The following is a 17,737-nucleotide window of genomic DNA, read 5'->3' as shown; positions in this document are numbered from 1 at the left end:
AGTGACTTAGTGCTGCTTTGGATAGAAGTCATACGCTTATTTTTTTTTAAAATGAGAGTGCAATGAACTTTTCCACATATGTGGTGGGGATGTAAGAATATTCAGAAGTTCTGGAAGCAAAAGTTCTCTGCCATGGAGATTGACATTATTGTTGGCAAACAGGTCACCTTGGATGCTAAATTGTGTCTCTCATCCATCTTGAATGGAGCTGAAGCTGGCCTTGTTGTTGTTTAGTCGTTTAGTCCTGTCCGACTCTTCGTGACCCTATGGACCAGAGCACACCAGGCCCTCCTGTCTTCCACTGCCTCCCTCAGTTTGGTCAGACTCATGTTTGTAGCTTTGAGAACACTGTCCAACCATCTCGTCCTCTGACGTCCCTTCTCCTTCTGCCCTCCATCTTTCCCAACATCAGGGTCTTTTCCAGGGAGTCTTCTCTTCTCATGAGGTGGCCAAAGGATTGGAGCCTCAGCTTCAGGATCTGTCCTTCCAGTGAGCACTCAGGACTGATTTCCTTCAGAATGGATAGATTTGATCTTCTTGCAGTCCTTGAGACTCTCAAGAGTCTCCTCCAGCACCATAATCCAAAAGCATCAATTCTTCGGTGATCAGCCTTCTTTATGGTCCAGCTCTCACTTCCATACATCACTGCTGGGAAAACCATAGCTTTAACTATACGGACCTTTGTTGGCAAGGTGATGTCTCTGCTTTTTAAGATGCTGTCTAGGTTTGTCTTTGCTTTTCTCCCAAGAAGCAGGCGTCTTTTAATTTTGTGACTGCTGTTGCTGTTACTCCTCAACAAATAATTCTATACTTGCTGGTTGCTGCTCGTCTAGGGATCTCTGGAGGAAGGACGCATCCTGTTACTCTCTGGATTGAGGGTTTTAGGAAATCCTGCTTATTACCATTTCCAAAAAACTGACTTATAAACTATGTGTTGCCAGGGATGAGGTGGGCCCTTCCAGCTTCTGCTTGGGGTGATTTGTGATTGATATGACCAAACACTCTTATAGTTGGCACATTCCTACTAAAAGAGTTTATTTGGCAACATTTGTGATTATTTAATAAGTTACATATAAATATGAACCTTGTAAATCACCATGGAATATATTTTATGCTACTTGTTCTTTTTTAAAGCTTTCTACGAGGGTGGCGCTGTGGTCTAAACCACTGAGCCTAGGACTTGCCGATCAGAAGGTCGGCAGTTCGAATCCCCGCGATGGGGTGAGCTCCCGTTGCTCGGTCCCTGCTCCTGCCAACCTAGCAGTTTGAAAGCACGTCAAATTGCAAGTAGATAAATAGGTACTGCTCCGGTGCGAAGGTAAATGGCGTTTCCGTGCGCTGCTCTGGTTCGCCAGAAGCAGCTTAGTCATGCTGGCCACATGCTGGCTGGCTCCCTCGGCCAGTAAAGCGAGATGAGCGCCGCAACCCCAAAGTCATTCGCGACTGGACCTAATGGTCAGGGGTCCCTTTACCTTTACCTATGATCATTATGATTTTTATTCTGCTATTTTGTATTGCTCTTTTGACTGTATTTATTCTTTTTTTTAAACTTGATGTTTTGTTTGCTTGCTTTTGTTTACTGCATTTGCAAATCTCATTAAATAAAAACGAGTGTCTCTAAACCCGCATGACTACCTCTCGACATCTTTGTGGTGCAGGGCGTTCCTGGAGAACCAGGAGCAATATCTGTTCAGAACCGAGATTCCCCCGACCTGCATTCTTCATATCTACACCATGCTCAGTGGATTTGATTTTATAACCATTTTCTTCTGTGAGGATTGTCCTTGGATGAAAATAATAGGGGGAACTATATTGTGTTTTCCAGAGTTCCTTCATTGCTCCTGAACACAAGAGCTCCTTGTTTGACCTAAAACAGGTGAGTGTGGCTCAAGCCACCGTGTTGTCTGATTTCATGATCAAAAGCATGGTTTGCTCTTGAGGGATGTGTCCCCTTGACTGTCTACAGTGCTGTTTGGCCAGGCCACCTCTCAGGGTATCAATGCTGCTCTCTGTTTTCACAGCACCATCAATATATTTTATTTTATTATGTCATAAGATTTATACACAGCTTGGCTGTTTTAAAAAAAAAACCACAAAGCAGCTTACAAAAAGACAAAACAAGAAAATCAATAAAATTGTGCGTTACAACATACAAAAGTTAAAATACGAAACAGATTAAAGTTACCTCCACATTCTATAAATCTGTTTTTAAGCAAGCACCAAAAAGAGCACAGCAAAGGTAACCTGCTTGATATCAATTGGCAGGGAGTTCCAAAGTACAGGCGCTGCAGAAAGGGTATTGTGTGGCCCCTGTAGCAGTGCCAAGCGATGGAAGTATAGACGGACAGGTCCCTGCTCCAAGGCTCAAAGAGGAAGCCACTCTCTTGCTTTGCCACTGATCACTAATGATGCTAATTCTTTAGGGTTTTAAGTATTAAACATCTATGGCCACATCCCCACTTGCCTGTTTGGCTGAGGTGAAGCATATCCTTAACATAGATACGGATTTGCTGCTTCTTTTTTGCAAGTGTTTTTGGAGTTACTTCTCTAAAAAATTATAATAACTTTGGCTTGTCCATATTTACTGACTTATTACAGTAAGCCCACAACACTCACAGGGGTTACGTTCCAGGGATCACACCTAAAGCCAAAATTGCAGTTGTATAGTTAAAACACATTGGGTTCAATGACAGGTGGGATTACCAAAGTCTTTTCCCCCCGATGCTTGACCCCTTTCTGCCCCACCCTTAAAAAAATTATTTTGCCAAGCATGTAAAACTGAATATGCGCAGGCTTAAAGTACTTACTAATTATTTATATATTACATTTATGTCTCACTTTTTCCTCCAAGGAACTCAGGGTGCAATACGTGGTTCTCCTCCTAATTGTACCCTCACAGTAGACCCGCTAGGTAGGTTAGGATGAGAGCAAGTGACTGGCGCCCAATATCACACCCAAAGAGCTCAATGGCTGAGAGGGCGGGAATTCGAACTCCCAGGGCCTAGTCTGACACTCTAACCACGGCACCACCACTGGCCTGTTGTCTGTGTGAAGTACTCTTCCCGTACTTTGTGAGACTAAAGCACATTTCTGAGAAATCTTACAACGCGCAAACAGGGTGAAGGAGCAGGTCCCCAGCTGACAGGATGACAGAGTTGATGAGCAGCAAAGTACTGTATTTTTCGCTCCATAAGACGCACTAGACCAGGATATTTCCGTTCCACCTTAAAAGGGAGCAGGCTTTGTGAGTCACAGAGTCTGCGTATTTCCTGTTCACAGGATGTTTATGTTTTCAGTCGCTTTCGTTTCTTGCTTCGTGCCTGAACGCTGAATCAGGCGGTCATGTTTTTCTTTGTTCTGACCAGCGTTGAATAAACTTGTAAATATGCTCTCCTGCTGTGCATCTTTCGCTGTGTGAATTCTGCTGATAGAGTGTGCACCAGCCTAAGAATGTGGCAATCTATTTCTGAGGCTTCGTGTCGCTATTTGCTGATACTGCCTGTCTACAGGAGGTCGATGGATCGTCCGGCAGCCGGCTTGGGGGCTCAGATGGACTTTGTCTCCCTGGCAGTATCCCAACAAAGACGCACCTAGTTTTTGGAGGAGGAAAACAAGAAAAAAAATATTCTGAATCCAGAAGCCAGAACAGCAAGAGGGATCGCTGCGCAGCGAAAGCAGCGATCCCTCTTGCTGTTCTGGCTTCTGGGATAGCTGCGCAGCCTGCATTCGCTCCATATCCCCTTACTTTTTAGGAGGGAAAAAGTGAGTCTTATAGAGCAAAATATACGGTATATCTCTGCCTCTGTCTCTCTCCTCTGTGCCCTGTCTCTGAGGGTCCGGTCAAGGGCCTAAATTCTGCACCCAGCAGTGTGCCCCCTTGACCTTAATTGGTCCCACTTGACCTATTAAATCTAGCAGAGAGCCAGGGGTGGTGTCGCACACAGTGTGATGGACTATGAGCTGAGAGAGACCAGGGTTCAAGTCCCCGCTCCACCAGGAATCTCACTGGCTGCGACCTCAGGGGCTGGTCACTCTTGCCCTTCAGCCTGGCCTACCTTACAGGATTGTTGTGGGATTCAATGAGGAGGTGGGAGAACCATGTAGGTCACCTTGAGCTCCGTGGAGGAAATAGCAGATAGATAGATAGCAGAGGAAATATAACTGGTTGGGTCTAAAGCAGGGGTAGGCAGCCTAAGGCCCGGGGGCCAGATGCGGCCCAATCACCTTCTCAATCTGGCCCTCGGACGGTCTGGGAATCAGCGTGTTTTTACATGAGTAGAATGCATCCTTTTATTTAAAATGCATCTCTGGGTTATTTGTGGGGCCTGCCTGGTGTTTTTGCATGAGTAGAATGTGTGCTTTTATTTAAAAAGCACCTCTGAGTTATTTGTGGGGCATTGGAATTCGTTCATCCCCCCCCCCAAAAAAAATAAATATATAGTCCAGCCCCCCACAAGGTCTGAGGGACGGTGGACCGGCCCACGGCTGAAAAAGGTTGCTGACCCCTGGTCTAAAGCATGTGGCAGGATAGTGCCCGCCTGCACCCAGTGGCGGAGCTTTATGCTCCAGCACCAGGGGGGTGGGGTGGCGGAGAGCAGGCAGGAGTGGGGCTGGTACGCATCCTGGGAGCGGGGTGCGCCACCTGCAGGGGCATGGTGCCCAAACGCAGGTGGGGGGCAGCCATGATGGCACCCTGCCAGGATCACACTGCCAGGGGCGGTGCGCTCCCCCTGCACTCCTCTTCCTCCGCCAGTGGCTCCACCCCCCTCTGGCTGGCTGTCTTGGTAGCCAATCAGAGAGAGGCTCCAGCCCTCTTGGGGGGATTTCTGAAGGGCTGCATCACCAGTGTGAGTGTAGTGGTTAAGAGCGGTGGACTCGTAATCTGGTGAACCGGGTTCACGTCTGCGCTCCTCCACATGCAGCTGCTGGGTGACCTTGGGCCAGTCACACTTCTCTGAAGTCTCTCAGCCCCACTCACCTCACAGAGTGTTTGTTGTGGGGGAGGAAGGGAAAGGAGATTGTTAGCCACTTTGAGACTCCTTCGGGTAGTGATAAAGCGGGATATCAAATCCAAACTCTTCTTCTTCTTCTTCAGACTCAGGTCTGGCTCGGCTGTCCATCACAGCCTTAAAGCACACTGGGTGTGACTTTGGGCAAGCCAATGCCTCTCAGCCTAGCTTACCTCACAGGGTTGTTGTGGGGACTCCGTGAGGAAATGGGGAGAAGCATGCACATCGCCTTGAGCGTCTTGGATAGAAATGCCACACACACACACACACACACACACACACACACACACACAAAACATGTCTTGAAGGCTGTCGCTTCCCCAAAGAAGAACCACCATAGCTCAGTTGCAGAGCATGTTCTGCACATGTTCAGTCTCCACTACATTGGTACCTCGGGTTAAGTACTTAATTCGTTCCAGAGGTCCATTCTTAACCTGAAACTATTCTTAACCTGAAGCACCACTTTAGCTAATGGGGCCTCACGCTGCCACCGCGCCGCTGGCGCACAATTCCTGTTCTCATCCTGAGGTAAAGTTCTTAACCCGACGTACTATTTCTGGGTTAGCGGAGTCTGTAACCTGAAGCGTATATAACCTGAGGTACCACTGTAATGGCATCTCCAGGTTGGGCTGAGAGAGACCCCTGCAAGACTGAAACCCCAGAGAGCCTTTGCTGCGCTTTCCAACAGTGTGGCCAACACTGAGCTAAACAGACAAATGTCCTGATTCGGTGGAAGGCAGCTCCCAACGTTCCTTCTCAAAGTAGACACATGCAACTTCACAGGGGAAATGAAAGCAGCGGATCGCCAGCACAAGGTCGTTTTGGCCGCTGAAAGAAGACACAGCGGACGATGCAAACCATGCCAAATCTCTCCCCCATAGACAGATCCAGGAGGGGTGCAGCAAAACAGACCAAGCCCAAGGAGATCTGAGGCGTTCCCAGGAAGGTCACGGAGGGAGACGTTTAAAAGCTGAGAAGCCTCAGAAGCTAATTGAGCCTTTGAAACATGAGAAGCGGAGTGCATGGCAGAGAAAGGTGCTGAGGCAGCAAAAGGCTCTGGTGCTCAGCATCTAAGCAGCAGGGAGTGAGGGACTGATACCTCTCTCTGTCATCTCTAGAGGAGCCTGGTGCTGAGTCAGAGAGGAGGACAAAGAGAGTTAAGGTTGGGCTCTGGCTGGTAGGGGTGGGGAAACACAATGGGGCTCTGCTACCCATGGAGGCCAGGCCAGTCAGGGGCCACAGCCCCCACCATACAGTCAAAGCCCTGCTGTACCACCGAAGTGGTTTAACTGGCAATCCTTCTTCTTCCCAGGGAAGTCTGGGAATTGTAGCTCTGTGAAGGGAATAGGGAGTCTCCCATCAACTCTCAGCACCCTGAACCAAATACAGCTCCCAGGATGCTTTGGGGGAGAGCCATGGCTATTCAAAGTTGTCCAGAAGCACTTAAGAACATAAGAAGAGCCTGCTGGATCAGGCCAATGGCCCACCCAGTCCAGCATCCTGTTCTCACAGTGGCCAAGTGTGGGAATGTTCAGGGATGCAGGAGAGGATATATTGTTTGATTATATCCTTTCCAACTTGTGTTAACAAGTTCACAATTTAGCAGAGTAACATTCCCCTTTTTAAACTTGCACAGCGGATGCGTTTGCTCAGGCTCGCTAAAGCCTCTAAAATAAGTTGCCTGGCAATTTCCCCTTTAGTTCCTCATAAAAGAAATACTGTGGTACCTCGGGTTAATAACTTAATTCGTTCTGGAGGTCCGTTCTTAACCTGAAACTGTTCTTAACCTGAAGCACCACGTTAGCTAATGGGGCCTCCCACTGCCGCTGCACCGCAGGAGCACAGTTTCTGTTCTCATCCTGAAGCAAAGTTCTTAACCCGAGGTACTATTTCTGGGTTAGCAGAGTCTGTAACCTGAAGCGTCTGTAACCCGAGGAACCACTGTAGACACGACAGTCTTCTATAAAAGAGTTTACTCACTCACATTCTGTTCACAGATTGATCCCAGAAGGCAGACTCAAGTTACAAAAGTAACATACACCTGGAAACTATCCGATAAGGAGACAGCTCCTTTGTCCTCTCTTGGCTGAAGCCAAGAGAGCATCTTAGGATAAGCAGATGTTGCTTCTTCGATGAATGTAGTCAGAGAGAGAGAGATGGCGACCTCCATTGAGGTATTTTGTTACTTGCATAGGTGAGGTCATGCCCACCTCTGGTCACATGTAGAGGAAGTCTGTCCCAGCCTAGCAGGAAACAGGAAGTTCCGACTGGCTGGTCCAGACACCCCCTTTTTATGTCCACTCTAGGGATGTTGTACTTGACTGCTCTGTGTTTCACATCCCACACCAAGCAGATGCCCCAAAAGGAAACCCGCAAGCAGGATTTGAGCCCAAGAGCAACTCTCCCCTTCACTCTCCAGCTACTGGTATCTGGAAGCATTCCTGCCTCCCACTGGGGAAGAAGAGCAGAGCCACCAACAGCCCTCTCCTCCTTCACGAATGTGTCTGATCCTCCTTTAAAGCCACTCAAGTTGGTTGCCATCTCTGCCTCCTGTGGCAAGGAGTTCCATCGATTAACCATGTTGTCAGAGCTGCCCGAGGTCCCAGCTCACAAAGGACCAACGCCGCTTCGTTGTTAAGTACGAAAGTCTTTATTGAAGTTCAGTTTCACTTCCACAGCCGCAGCGCGCAGCCCTACGTCTCAAACTCTAGACCGCTGAAGCTCCGTCTGAATCTCCTCCCCCCAAACACCAGTTTAAGACTCTAGCCTTGCTCCACCTCTTCCTTTGCTCTTTCCTCCTCTGGTTCCACCTGTCCGTCGGGGTCTCGCCCTTCCTAGACTCTTCTGACGCTGAGTCCCCTGAATCTTCCCCCTCCCTCCGGCGGGCTTTAGGACCTGGTTCCCAATCCGGGTTTCCTGCTGTCCCGCGCACCTGTACATTTGAACTTGGCGCGCGCGCCCAGCCTGCAACCTTCCTCCTGACCGTTGCACTGCTGCTGTCACTGCTCCCTCCTTCGGGGAGGCTAGCTGGAACTGACCTCCCCTCCGTTCCCCCACTTTCCGATGGAGGCGTGGTCAGCCCTGACTCATCTTCTCTCCCCACTGGAGGAGACGCTGGTCCTGACACATGTGACTCTTCCCCCCCACTGCGCTCTGGTGGGGAAGCTGGTCCTGATCCCCCGCTGCTGCTTTGGGAGTCCCCGCTGGCCCCTTGTTTCTGGTGCGTCCCCCCTGGGACCCCCCTTGCCCTGACCATCGGCGCCCCCTTCTGGGAATCTTCTGATTCGCTGGAGAAGCTCATGGAATCTCTCGGGTCACTGTCATACTCCCCTACGCTGCCCTCGGATTCCTCCCCTTCGCTCTCCATTTCCTCTCTCCCCTGTGCTTCTGCTCCTGAGCCCCTGACACATGTGCTGCATAAAGAAGTCCTTCCTTTTATCTGTCCCAAATCTCTCAACATTCAGCTTCATTGGATGTCCACTTTTCAATTTATGGTGTAGAAGTGACCTCCGTTGGCACCCCTGCTTCCCAGAAAGAGCATCGCAGCAAATGTCCCCGTCCGTTGACCAGGGGACCAGGGGCTGTTGATGTGCAAGTGTTCATATATTGTGTGCATCCTTCCTACAGTCCATCTCAATCCTTTCACCTGGTGCGGATGACCCAGGGCCCTCCAAGTGTTGTAGTCCAACTTTTGTAGTCCTTTCTGCTTTCTGCTAGGGCACCTGCACCTTTAAAGATAAAGGTAAAGGGACCCCTGACCATTAGGTTCAGTTGCGGATGACTCTGGGGATGTGGCACTCATCTCGCTTTATTGGCCAAGGGAGCCGGCGTACAGCGTCCGGGTCATGTGGCCAGCATGACTAAGCCGCTTTTGGCGAACCAGAGCAGTGCATGGAAACGCCGTTTGCCTTCCCGCCAGAGTGGTACCTATTTATCTACTTGCACTTTGACATGCTTTTGAACTGCTAGGTTAACAGGAGCTGGGACCGATCAACGGGAGCTCACCCCGTCACAGGGATTAGAACTGCCGATCTTCTAAACTGCAAGCCCAAGGCTCTGTGGTTTAACCCACAGCGCCACCCGCATCCTTTCTGCAGTCCTTTCTGTTTTCTGCCAGGGCACCTGCGCCTTTAAAGGTAAAGGTAAAGGGACCCCTGACCATTAGGTCCAGTCGCGGACGACTCTGGGGTTGCGGCACTCATCTCGCTTTATTGGCCGAGGAAGCTGGCGTTTGTCTGCAGACAGCTTCCGGGTCATGTGGCCAGCATGACTAAGCCGCTTCTGACAAACCAGAGCAGTGCACGGAAACGCCATTTACCTTCCCGCCGGAGCGGTACCTATTTATCTGCTTGCACTTCGTGCTTTCGAACTGCTAGGTTGGCAGGAGCTGGGACCGATCAACGGGAGCTCACCCCGTCACGGGGATTCGAACCGCCAACCTTCTGATCGGCAAGCCCTAGGCTCTGTGGTTTAACCCAAAGCCACCCGCATCCTTTCTGCTTTCTGTAGTCCTTTCTGCTTTCTGCCAGGGCACCTGCGTCTTTAACAACTGTCCAAAAAAACCCCAACATTCAACAGGTGCTGCATTTGTGTCCCTGTGTGTGGCAAAGGAGATTTGACACCCTGGTTGCTACAAGGAGCTGTGTTGTAGCAACGGCAGCTTCCGGAGTGAGCTGGGCAGCAGGTCACCTCTGCAATCAGGTGCCAACACCTGCCCTGCCCACAGGAGAGTTGTGGCAGTTTAGGGTCCAGCTGGCATTGCGTCCCATTAGCAGTTGACTCTGTTGGCGATGGAGCCGGCAGATGTGATGCAAAGCCCTCTGGAGCCTCTTCCGGGAGGACAGGTGAGCACACCTGTTTGCTTTGCGGTTCCGGAGTTTGTGCCGTACCTCTGGAGGTTGCTGTTTGGAGTGACAGGCGCCTGGCAACCAGTGGAGAGGCTTGTTAATCTGATCTCTGCCAGAGGATCTTTTTATTTCTGCCACCCATGGGATGGCGTGAGGCACATCCAAAGCACTCAGATGGCACTGTATTACCGCCCCTTCTCTGCAACAGTGAGTATTTGGGGCTGCAGGAGGAGGAAGTAGAATCCTTACAGTCTTTCTTTGACTTTGGGATTCTTGCGGCTGGGGCTGAACAAACCATTTCTGCTGCAATCCTATGTACTTCCATGAGAGGAAATCCGGCTGAGCTCTGTAGTTGCTTCCCTCTGATTTGTCATATACAGTGGTACCTCGGGTTAAGTACTTAATTCGTTCCGGAGGTCCGTTCTTAACCTGAAACTGTTCTTAACCTGAAGCACCACTTTAGCTAATGGGGCCTCCTGCTGCCGCCGCGCCGCCGGAGCACGATTTCTGTTCTCATCCTGAAGCAAAGTTCTTAACCTGAAGCACTATTTCTGGGTTAGCGGAGTCTGTAACCTGATGCGTCTGTAACCTGAAGCGTATGTAACCTGAGGCACCACTGTATAGTGAGAGCCTGTCCTACCCTGCAAGTCTGTTGCTGTCTACCTTCACATTTGTTTAGTGTGAATTAGTGTTACATGCCCTTCCTTGTAGGGGCTGTATTTGCAGTAACAGCAAAGGGGATTTGGTTTAATTTAGCATGACACTGAGGATTATTTGTTTGTTTATTTAATAATATTTATATACTATTTGATTGTTTTTTTAAAAAAACACCATCGAAACGGTTTACAAAAAGTTAAAACAAGAAAACAAGAAAAAATTGACACAATTCTTTGAAACGTAGAAAAGTTAAATATTAAAACAGATTAAAATTCATTCACATCAACTTTCTCAGCATCTGGATGGGCTGGTCTAAACAAGGATGTTTTTAGCAGGTACCAAAACGAGCACAGCAAAGGCACCTGCTTGATATCAATAGGCAGGGAGTTCCAAAGTAACTAAACTAAAGTGTCTTTCTACTGATGGATGATGGATTGATAAATGGATGGATAATGACATTATTAATTATTATTGTTATTACTATTTGCTTGTATCCAAAGTGGCACTTAAGTCTTTGGCTCTGTCGGTGCAAGGATTTGCCCTTGCACGCCAGCCGCCTCGCAGCTTCCCTGTGAAGAGCGAATTACTGTACTGTAAAACCATTTTGAGAACTGTAGCTCTGTGAAGGGAATCAGGAAACAACCTTCAGCACCCTCAAACTACAGCTCCCAGCCATGCCTGTTCATAAAGTGGTAGGATCCTGCTTTAGCACTATAGTGCAGAAGGGGCCTAGGTGACCTTGCAGCAGTCACAATCCCTGTTTTATCTACCTCACAGGTCTGTTGAGGGAGCAGGAGGGAGGGGAAAGAACCATATAAAAAGGTAAAGGTAAAGGTACCCCTGCCCGTACGGGCCAGTCTTGACAGACTCTAGGGTTGTGCGCCCATCTCACTCAAGAGGCCGGGGGCCAGCGCTGTCAGGAGACACTTCCGGGTCACGTGGCCAGCGTGACATCGCTGCTCTGGAGCCAGAGCCGCACACGGAAACGCCGTTTACCTTCCTGCTAGTAAGCGGTCCCTATTTATCTACTTGCACCCGGGGGTGCTTTCGAACTGCTAGGTTGGCAGGAGCTGGGACCGAACAACGGGAGCGCACCCCGCCGCGGGGATTCGAACCACCGACCTTTCGATCGGCAAGCCCTAGGCGCTGAGGCTTTTACCCACAGCGCCACCCGCGTCCCAAAAAAGAACCATATAAGCTGCCTCAAATTCCTCGGAGGAAAACACAAAAATTCCCTGAGATTCTGGTGATGGGGTGGCAGCCATCTGCCAACTGCCATCAGCACACAGCCATATCAAAGTGCTGCAAAACTGCCAGCCACCTGCTCCCAAGCCAGGTTCAGGGTCCTTGTATTAATTTAAAAAGCCCTTAACAACTTAGGTCCAGGATACCTCAGGGACTGCCTAAACCCTTATACCACATCTTGATCACTCAGATCACTTGCAGGAGCGTCATGAGGCTTGTTTGACAACAATGAGCAATAGAGCCTTTAGTGTCATTGGCCCAGTCCTGTGGAACTCTCTGCCACTAGAACAGGGGTAGGCAACCTAAGGCCCGGGGGCCGGATGCGGCCCATTCACCTTCTCAATCCGGCCCGCGGACGGTCTGGGAATCAGCGTGTTTTTACATGAGTAGAATGTGTGCTTTTATTTAAAATGCATCTCTGGGTTTTTTGTGGAGCATAGGAATTCGTTCATTCCCCCCCCCCCAAAAAAAATATAGTCCTGCCCACCACATGGTCTGAGGAACGGTGGACCGGCCCACGGCTGAAAAAGTTTGCTGACCCCTGCCCTAGAGATTCAGCAGGTCCTTCTGTGCCAACTTTTAAACGCTTGATGAAAACAGGCCTGAGCAGGCAATTAAGACTAGGACTTTCTGCCATGGTTAACTGATATCTGTTTTGAACTTTCTATATGGCTTTTTATGGTATTACAGTGGTACCTCGGGTTAAGAGCTTAATTCATTCTGGAGGTCCGTTCTTAACCTGAAACCGTTCTTAACGTGAGGTACCACTTTAGCTAATGGGGCCTCTTGCTGCCATACTGCCGCCTTGTGATTTCTGTTCTCATCCTGAAGCAAAGTTCTTAACCCGAGGTACTATTTCTGGGTTAGCAGAGTCTGTAACCTTAAGCGTCTGTAACCCAAGGTACCACTGTATTGTATGTTTTGGTTGCTGTAAAGCAGTTTTTTTTAATGATACAGAGGTATACAGATACAGTCGTACCTCGGATTGAATGTGCTTTAGGTTGAGCGCTTTTGGGTTGTGCTCCATGACAACCCGGAAGTAACGGAGCGCGTTACTTCCGGGTTTCGCCACATGCGCAGACGCTCAAAATGACGTCACACGCATGTGTGGAAGCAGCAAAACGCGACCTGCGCCCACGCCCACGCTTTTTACGTTCTGTTCAGGATGCGAACAGGACTCCGGAACGGATCCCATTCGCATCCCGAGGTACCACTGTACAAACAAACAAACAAATAAAGCACAACTGCTGCGGGGGGGAGGGGAAATGTAGCAAGGCACCACACTGACAGCTGCCACTTTGGGCCTCCACTGTGTTCTGAGTAGTGAGGGTCAGGGGTGTGGGTGACAGCAGCCTGACAGTTTTCTTTAGTGACTGTCTTTTGTCTTGCAGATAAACCCAGATAAGTTGCCACCCCACGATGCTGTGATGGAGATTCTCCCAGACAAGCCTCCCAGGTAGGGTGGGCCGCTGAATTGACAGGAGGGCAAACTGCTTCCCCATGACTTGCAAAGAACCTGGGTCTAGGAAAAGGGGGAGGGGCGATCCAATCCATCTCCATTTAAAGGCAAACTCACTCAAATCACACACAAAGAATCTGAGAACCAAAGCAGAGCCATCCTTCAAAACCTGCACCTTCTTCAGATTTTGAAGTGCAATTCTCCAGCCCAGAAATGTGTACAAAAACACATATGCAGGGGCAAATTGAGAATTTAAATGCATAAATTAGCGAAATGACATACAAAAATGCATTATATCAGTAAAAATGGTTTTGCAAAAATTAGGGTAAATTTGCACTAATATGTTGATGCATTTTGATGAGGACCTTTTTTTTAAATGCAAACTGGTGCATAGCTGTCAACCTTCCCTTTTTTTTTTTGCGGGAAATTCCCTTATTCCAGCGCTGTTTCCCGCTGCTATCCCGGATTGTTAGATATCCTGTGGACTGTCCCCGGGACAGGTGAGGTTGCTGATCCCTTATTTTCGAGGCTGCTGATCCCTTATTTTCAAATCTGAAAGTTGACAGCTATGAACTGGTGTGGAAAGGCAGGGAAATGAGAAACTGTCAGAAACAAAAAAATGACATAGAGGCAACTCCCCATTGCCGTGCACTCTATTTGCACGTGACCGTGCACATGTGTGGTACAGGGAAACCGGAAGTGGATCCCAGAAATGGGGAGCACTCCTGACTCACAAGGTGACCCTCCCCAGAGCCCAAAGAGGGCATCCTCTTCAGGCTCTGTGGAGAGGTCTTCTCGCAAGCAGGAGGCCTTCCCATCTAACAGCTGACATGCGGGGAAGCGCAGCTGCGGCCGCTTTTCTGCACATCAGCTGGGCAAGCCATGCTGTTCCTCCGGCTCATGCGGCTCTGCGGATCAGCAAAGCTGAGCTGATACAGGTGACTCACCATTTCACTGGTGTGCACGGGGGTTCAGAATGTAACCCCTGTGTAAATGGAGAGTCATTTGTATTTGACCATCTCTCCCTGGATTGTGTCTTTGTCACAGACCCAACTGAGAGTTGTGGACCAAACTGTTTGATAAACACATTTTAAAAGTAGAGGAAGAAGAAGAAGACTTTAGTTGGTTGTTTTATTTCTGAAGCAGGAGGGTAAGCCTCAGGGCCCTGATCTAGAATGTTCTTCCCATCCAGATTGGCCGCTCCCTTGCTGAGTGCCCCACCCCCACCCCAGGACATGTATTAGCTCCCAGGTGTGTTGCTCATTGCAAAATGCACATTCCTGGTCCAAATGTCAGGGTTCCGGAGTCAGATAATTCCTTAGCCTGTGTGAGCGTGGAAGGCCACAATTCGCCTGCCTCCATCACTGAGTTCCCTCCATACAAATGATGCCTTCACTGGGAAGGCCCAAGGAAGATGTTCCCAGTACTGACTTATACCTTGTTCTGCCTTTGGCAGGCCCATCGTCGAGGAGGTCCCAGATCCGGTAAGAGATCTAAAGGATTCCTGTTCATTTTATGCTTATAGGAAGGGTTGGGTTGGGAAGGTGCAGTAAATGAATGCAAAGGGCTGAGGTGAAGCAGCAGGTGTCTATCTGTTTTGTAACAAATGACCCATTTTGCCAGATGGGGCCCATTAGCTTCAACAATAAAAAGAAATTTGATCCGTTTTCACATGCTAACCTTACTTTGTGGGGGAACCCCATGCTAAGAATTGCAAAAAAAGATGGTAATATGGAAAAGTTGGGTGGAAACAGGTGTACTGACATTGGACCAACTGGGTAGTGATGCCCGCCCTGTGGAACGCCCTCCTGTCAGATGTCAAGGAAATAAACAACTTTCTGACTTTTAGAAGACATCTGAAGGCAGCCCTGTTTAGGGAAGTTTTTAATGGCTGATGTTTTATTGCATTTTTAATATTTTGTTGGAAGCCGCCCAGAGTAGCTGGGGAAACCCAGCCAGATGGGAGGGGTATAAATAATGTGTTGTTGTTGTTGTTGTTGTTGTTGTTGTTGTTGTTCTTGTTGTTGTTGTTCTTGTTGTTCTTGTTGTTGTTCTTGTTACCCTTTAATCAATGAATTGATGATATGACATCACTCACAACCTATGAACTGAGTGCTTACAGGCGCAGACTCTGTTTGGATAAATAGGATCACATTTGGACAGAGTTATGGCACTTCCTAGAATCATAGAATTGTAGAGGGGGTAGGAACCCAGGGGGTCCTCTAGCCCAACTTCCTGCAATGCAGGAACCTCGGCTAAAGCATCCCTGGTAGATGGCCACCCAACCTCTGCTTTAAAACCTCCTAGGAAGCAGAGTTCACCACCTTTTGAGGGAGTTCATTCTACTGTTAAATGGCTCTAGCACCAGAAAGTTCTTCCTGATGTTTAGCTAGAATCTCCTTTCTTTATCATTTGAATCCATCGGTTTGGATCCTCCCCACAGAGTAGCAGAAAACATCCTCCACATGGCAGCCCTTCAGATATTTGAAGATAGCTCCATCTTGGCACTGCCTACAAGCAAAGGCAGTGTGTTCCCATCTACCCGCAACCCGAAGAAGGGTTTACAAAAAGATAAAACAATAAAATCGGGGGGGGGGGGATACAACAACAGTTGAAAATCTACCCCAAGTTTAAATGCTAAAACAGGTTGAAATTCACGTCAACTTTCTAAGCATCTGGGTAGGTTTGTCTAAACAAGAGTGTTTTTAGCAGGTGCTGAAAAGAATACAGGGAAGATTGTGTTGAGTTGAGTTGTGCTGTGTTGTGTGTGATGTGCTTATGCTCTGGAAATCTTTGGGAGAACGGGAAGCTATTGGAAGCTTTTTAAAACAAATCTATTAAAAGAAAGATGCTGCCCTCTGCAGCAAAGAAGTAGATTTGCAGAAACGCCCTAGCCAGCTAACAAATAAGCCTTCCCAATGTTCCCATGCTACAGCTCACTGTCCTTTGGCCATACTGTCAGGGACTGATGGGTATTAGGCTTGGTATTAAATTTCTATCCCACTTCTTCTCCCAAACACCAAACTTGTAAAAGAATGCATTTTTAAAAAAAACATATTTAAAGCACACCATACATTCAGAGCACATGGCACCCCCTTCCAGGAATCCTGGAAACTGTAGTTTGTTAAGGGTGCTGGGAATTGTAAAGGAGCTCTGCATTATCTGAAGAGGTGCCCTTTCATCGAAGAGGAGATTTTGAAGGCCACTAGCACTGATGGCTCTGCTCTACACTAAATGCTTCTGGAAACTACAGGAAGTGAGAGGGCTCTTGTGCTCAGATCCTCTTTATGGGTTTGCCACAGGCATCTGGTTGGCCACTGTGAGATGAGGTTGCTGGTCTAGATGGGTCACTGGCCTGATCCTCCAGGCTCTTCCTACATCTCTTTTCTCTCCATTTGGCAGCCTGTAAGCAAGCACCCTAGGAACATGGGTGGCGCTGTGGTCTAAACAGAGCCTAGGGTTTGCCGATTGGAAGGTCAGCGGTTCGAATCCCCACGACGGGCTGAGCTCCCATTGTTCAGTCCCAGCTCCTGCCCACCTAGCAGTTCGAAAGCACACATGACCCAGAAGCTGTCTGTGGACAAACGCCAGCTCCTTCGGCCTATAGAGCGAGATGAGCGCTGCAACCCCAGAGTCGTCCATGACTGGACCTAATGGTTAAAAGGTAAAGGGACCCCAGTTGTGGCCAACTCTGGGGTTGTGGCGCTCATCTCGCTTTATTGGCCGGGGAGCCAGCATACAGCTTCTGGGTCATGTGGCCAGCAGGACTAAGCCGCTTCTGGCGAACCAGAGCAACGCACAGAGATGCCGTTTACCTTCCCACCGGAGTGGTACCTATTTATCTACTTGCACTTTGACATGCTTTTGAACTGCTAGGTTGGCAGGAGCAGGGACCGAGCAATGGGAGCTCACCCTGTTACGGGGATTCAAACCTCCGACCTTCTGATCGGCAAGTCCTAGGCTCTGTGGATTAACCCACAGCGCCACCCACGTCCCACCTAATAGGTACCTTTACCTTTTAAGCAAGCACCCTACTGGGCACCCATCCATTCCCCTGCCGGGGGGCTGAGGCCTTCAGCTCTGATGCCTGGGCCGTGAGTCATATCAGGATACTACCGTAGACAGTGATCTCCAGCAGGCTTCCTCGTCACCCGTCAGAAGGACAGGCATTCTCCCCCTCTCCAGAATTCCAGGCAGTCAATCTCCCTGTTCTGCAAACAAACAAACCAAGCTTATCTCTTGGCATCCCACTGAAAGCTGGGGCAAGGCCAGGGGCCTGTGAGGTCAGCAGTTTGGCATGGAGGCAACTCTGTCACGGCCATCCCCGTCCCCAAGTGCCCTCTCACCCCCACTGCCAAGGGAAACTGCTGCTCACATTTGGATTACTGCCTCCTATTTGCTGTGATCTGCTTGATCTGCCCGAAGCATTTGCCTGGCAGGAAATTTGGATGCTATTTAGTGTGAGGCATGGGGAAAGGATTTGCATTTCAAGGGAAAGCAGCCTAATTAGTCGTTTTGGG

General features: G+C 49.0%; 1 protein-coding gene across 5 annotated transcripts in view; it reads left to right on the top strand.

Moving 5' to 3' along the window:
- The window catches only part of CCDC33 (coiled-coil domain containing 33), a 157,133-nt gene that overhangs the window by 122,202 nt on the left and 17,194 nt on the right, over window positions 1-17,737 (top strand). For 4 of the 5 annotated variants that reach the window (XM_053403599.1, XM_053403600.1, XM_053403597.1 and 1 more), the window contains 3 exons: window positions 1,826-1,876; window positions 13,150-13,214; window positions 14,674-14,701. In XM_053403599.1, coding sequence (XP_053259574.1) covers window positions 1,826-1,876; window positions 13,150-13,214; window positions 14,674-14,701 — 144 coding nt within the window. The remainder of the gene's footprint in view (window positions 1-1,825; window positions 1,877-13,149; window positions 13,215-14,673; window positions 14,702-17,737) is intronic. The other variant, XM_053403601.1, reaches the window with a different exon arrangement.

The sequence above is a fragment of the Podarcis raffonei genome, chromosome 9 (genome assembly GCF_027172205.1).
Source record: "Podarcis raffonei isolate rPodRaf1 chromosome 9, rPodRaf1.pri, whole genome shotgun sequence".
NCBI classification, from domain to species: domain Eukaryota; kingdom Metazoa; phylum Chordata; class Lepidosauria; order Squamata; family Lacertidae; genus Podarcis; species Podarcis raffonei.
This window is presented reverse-complemented; position numbering and strand designations above follow the sequence as displayed.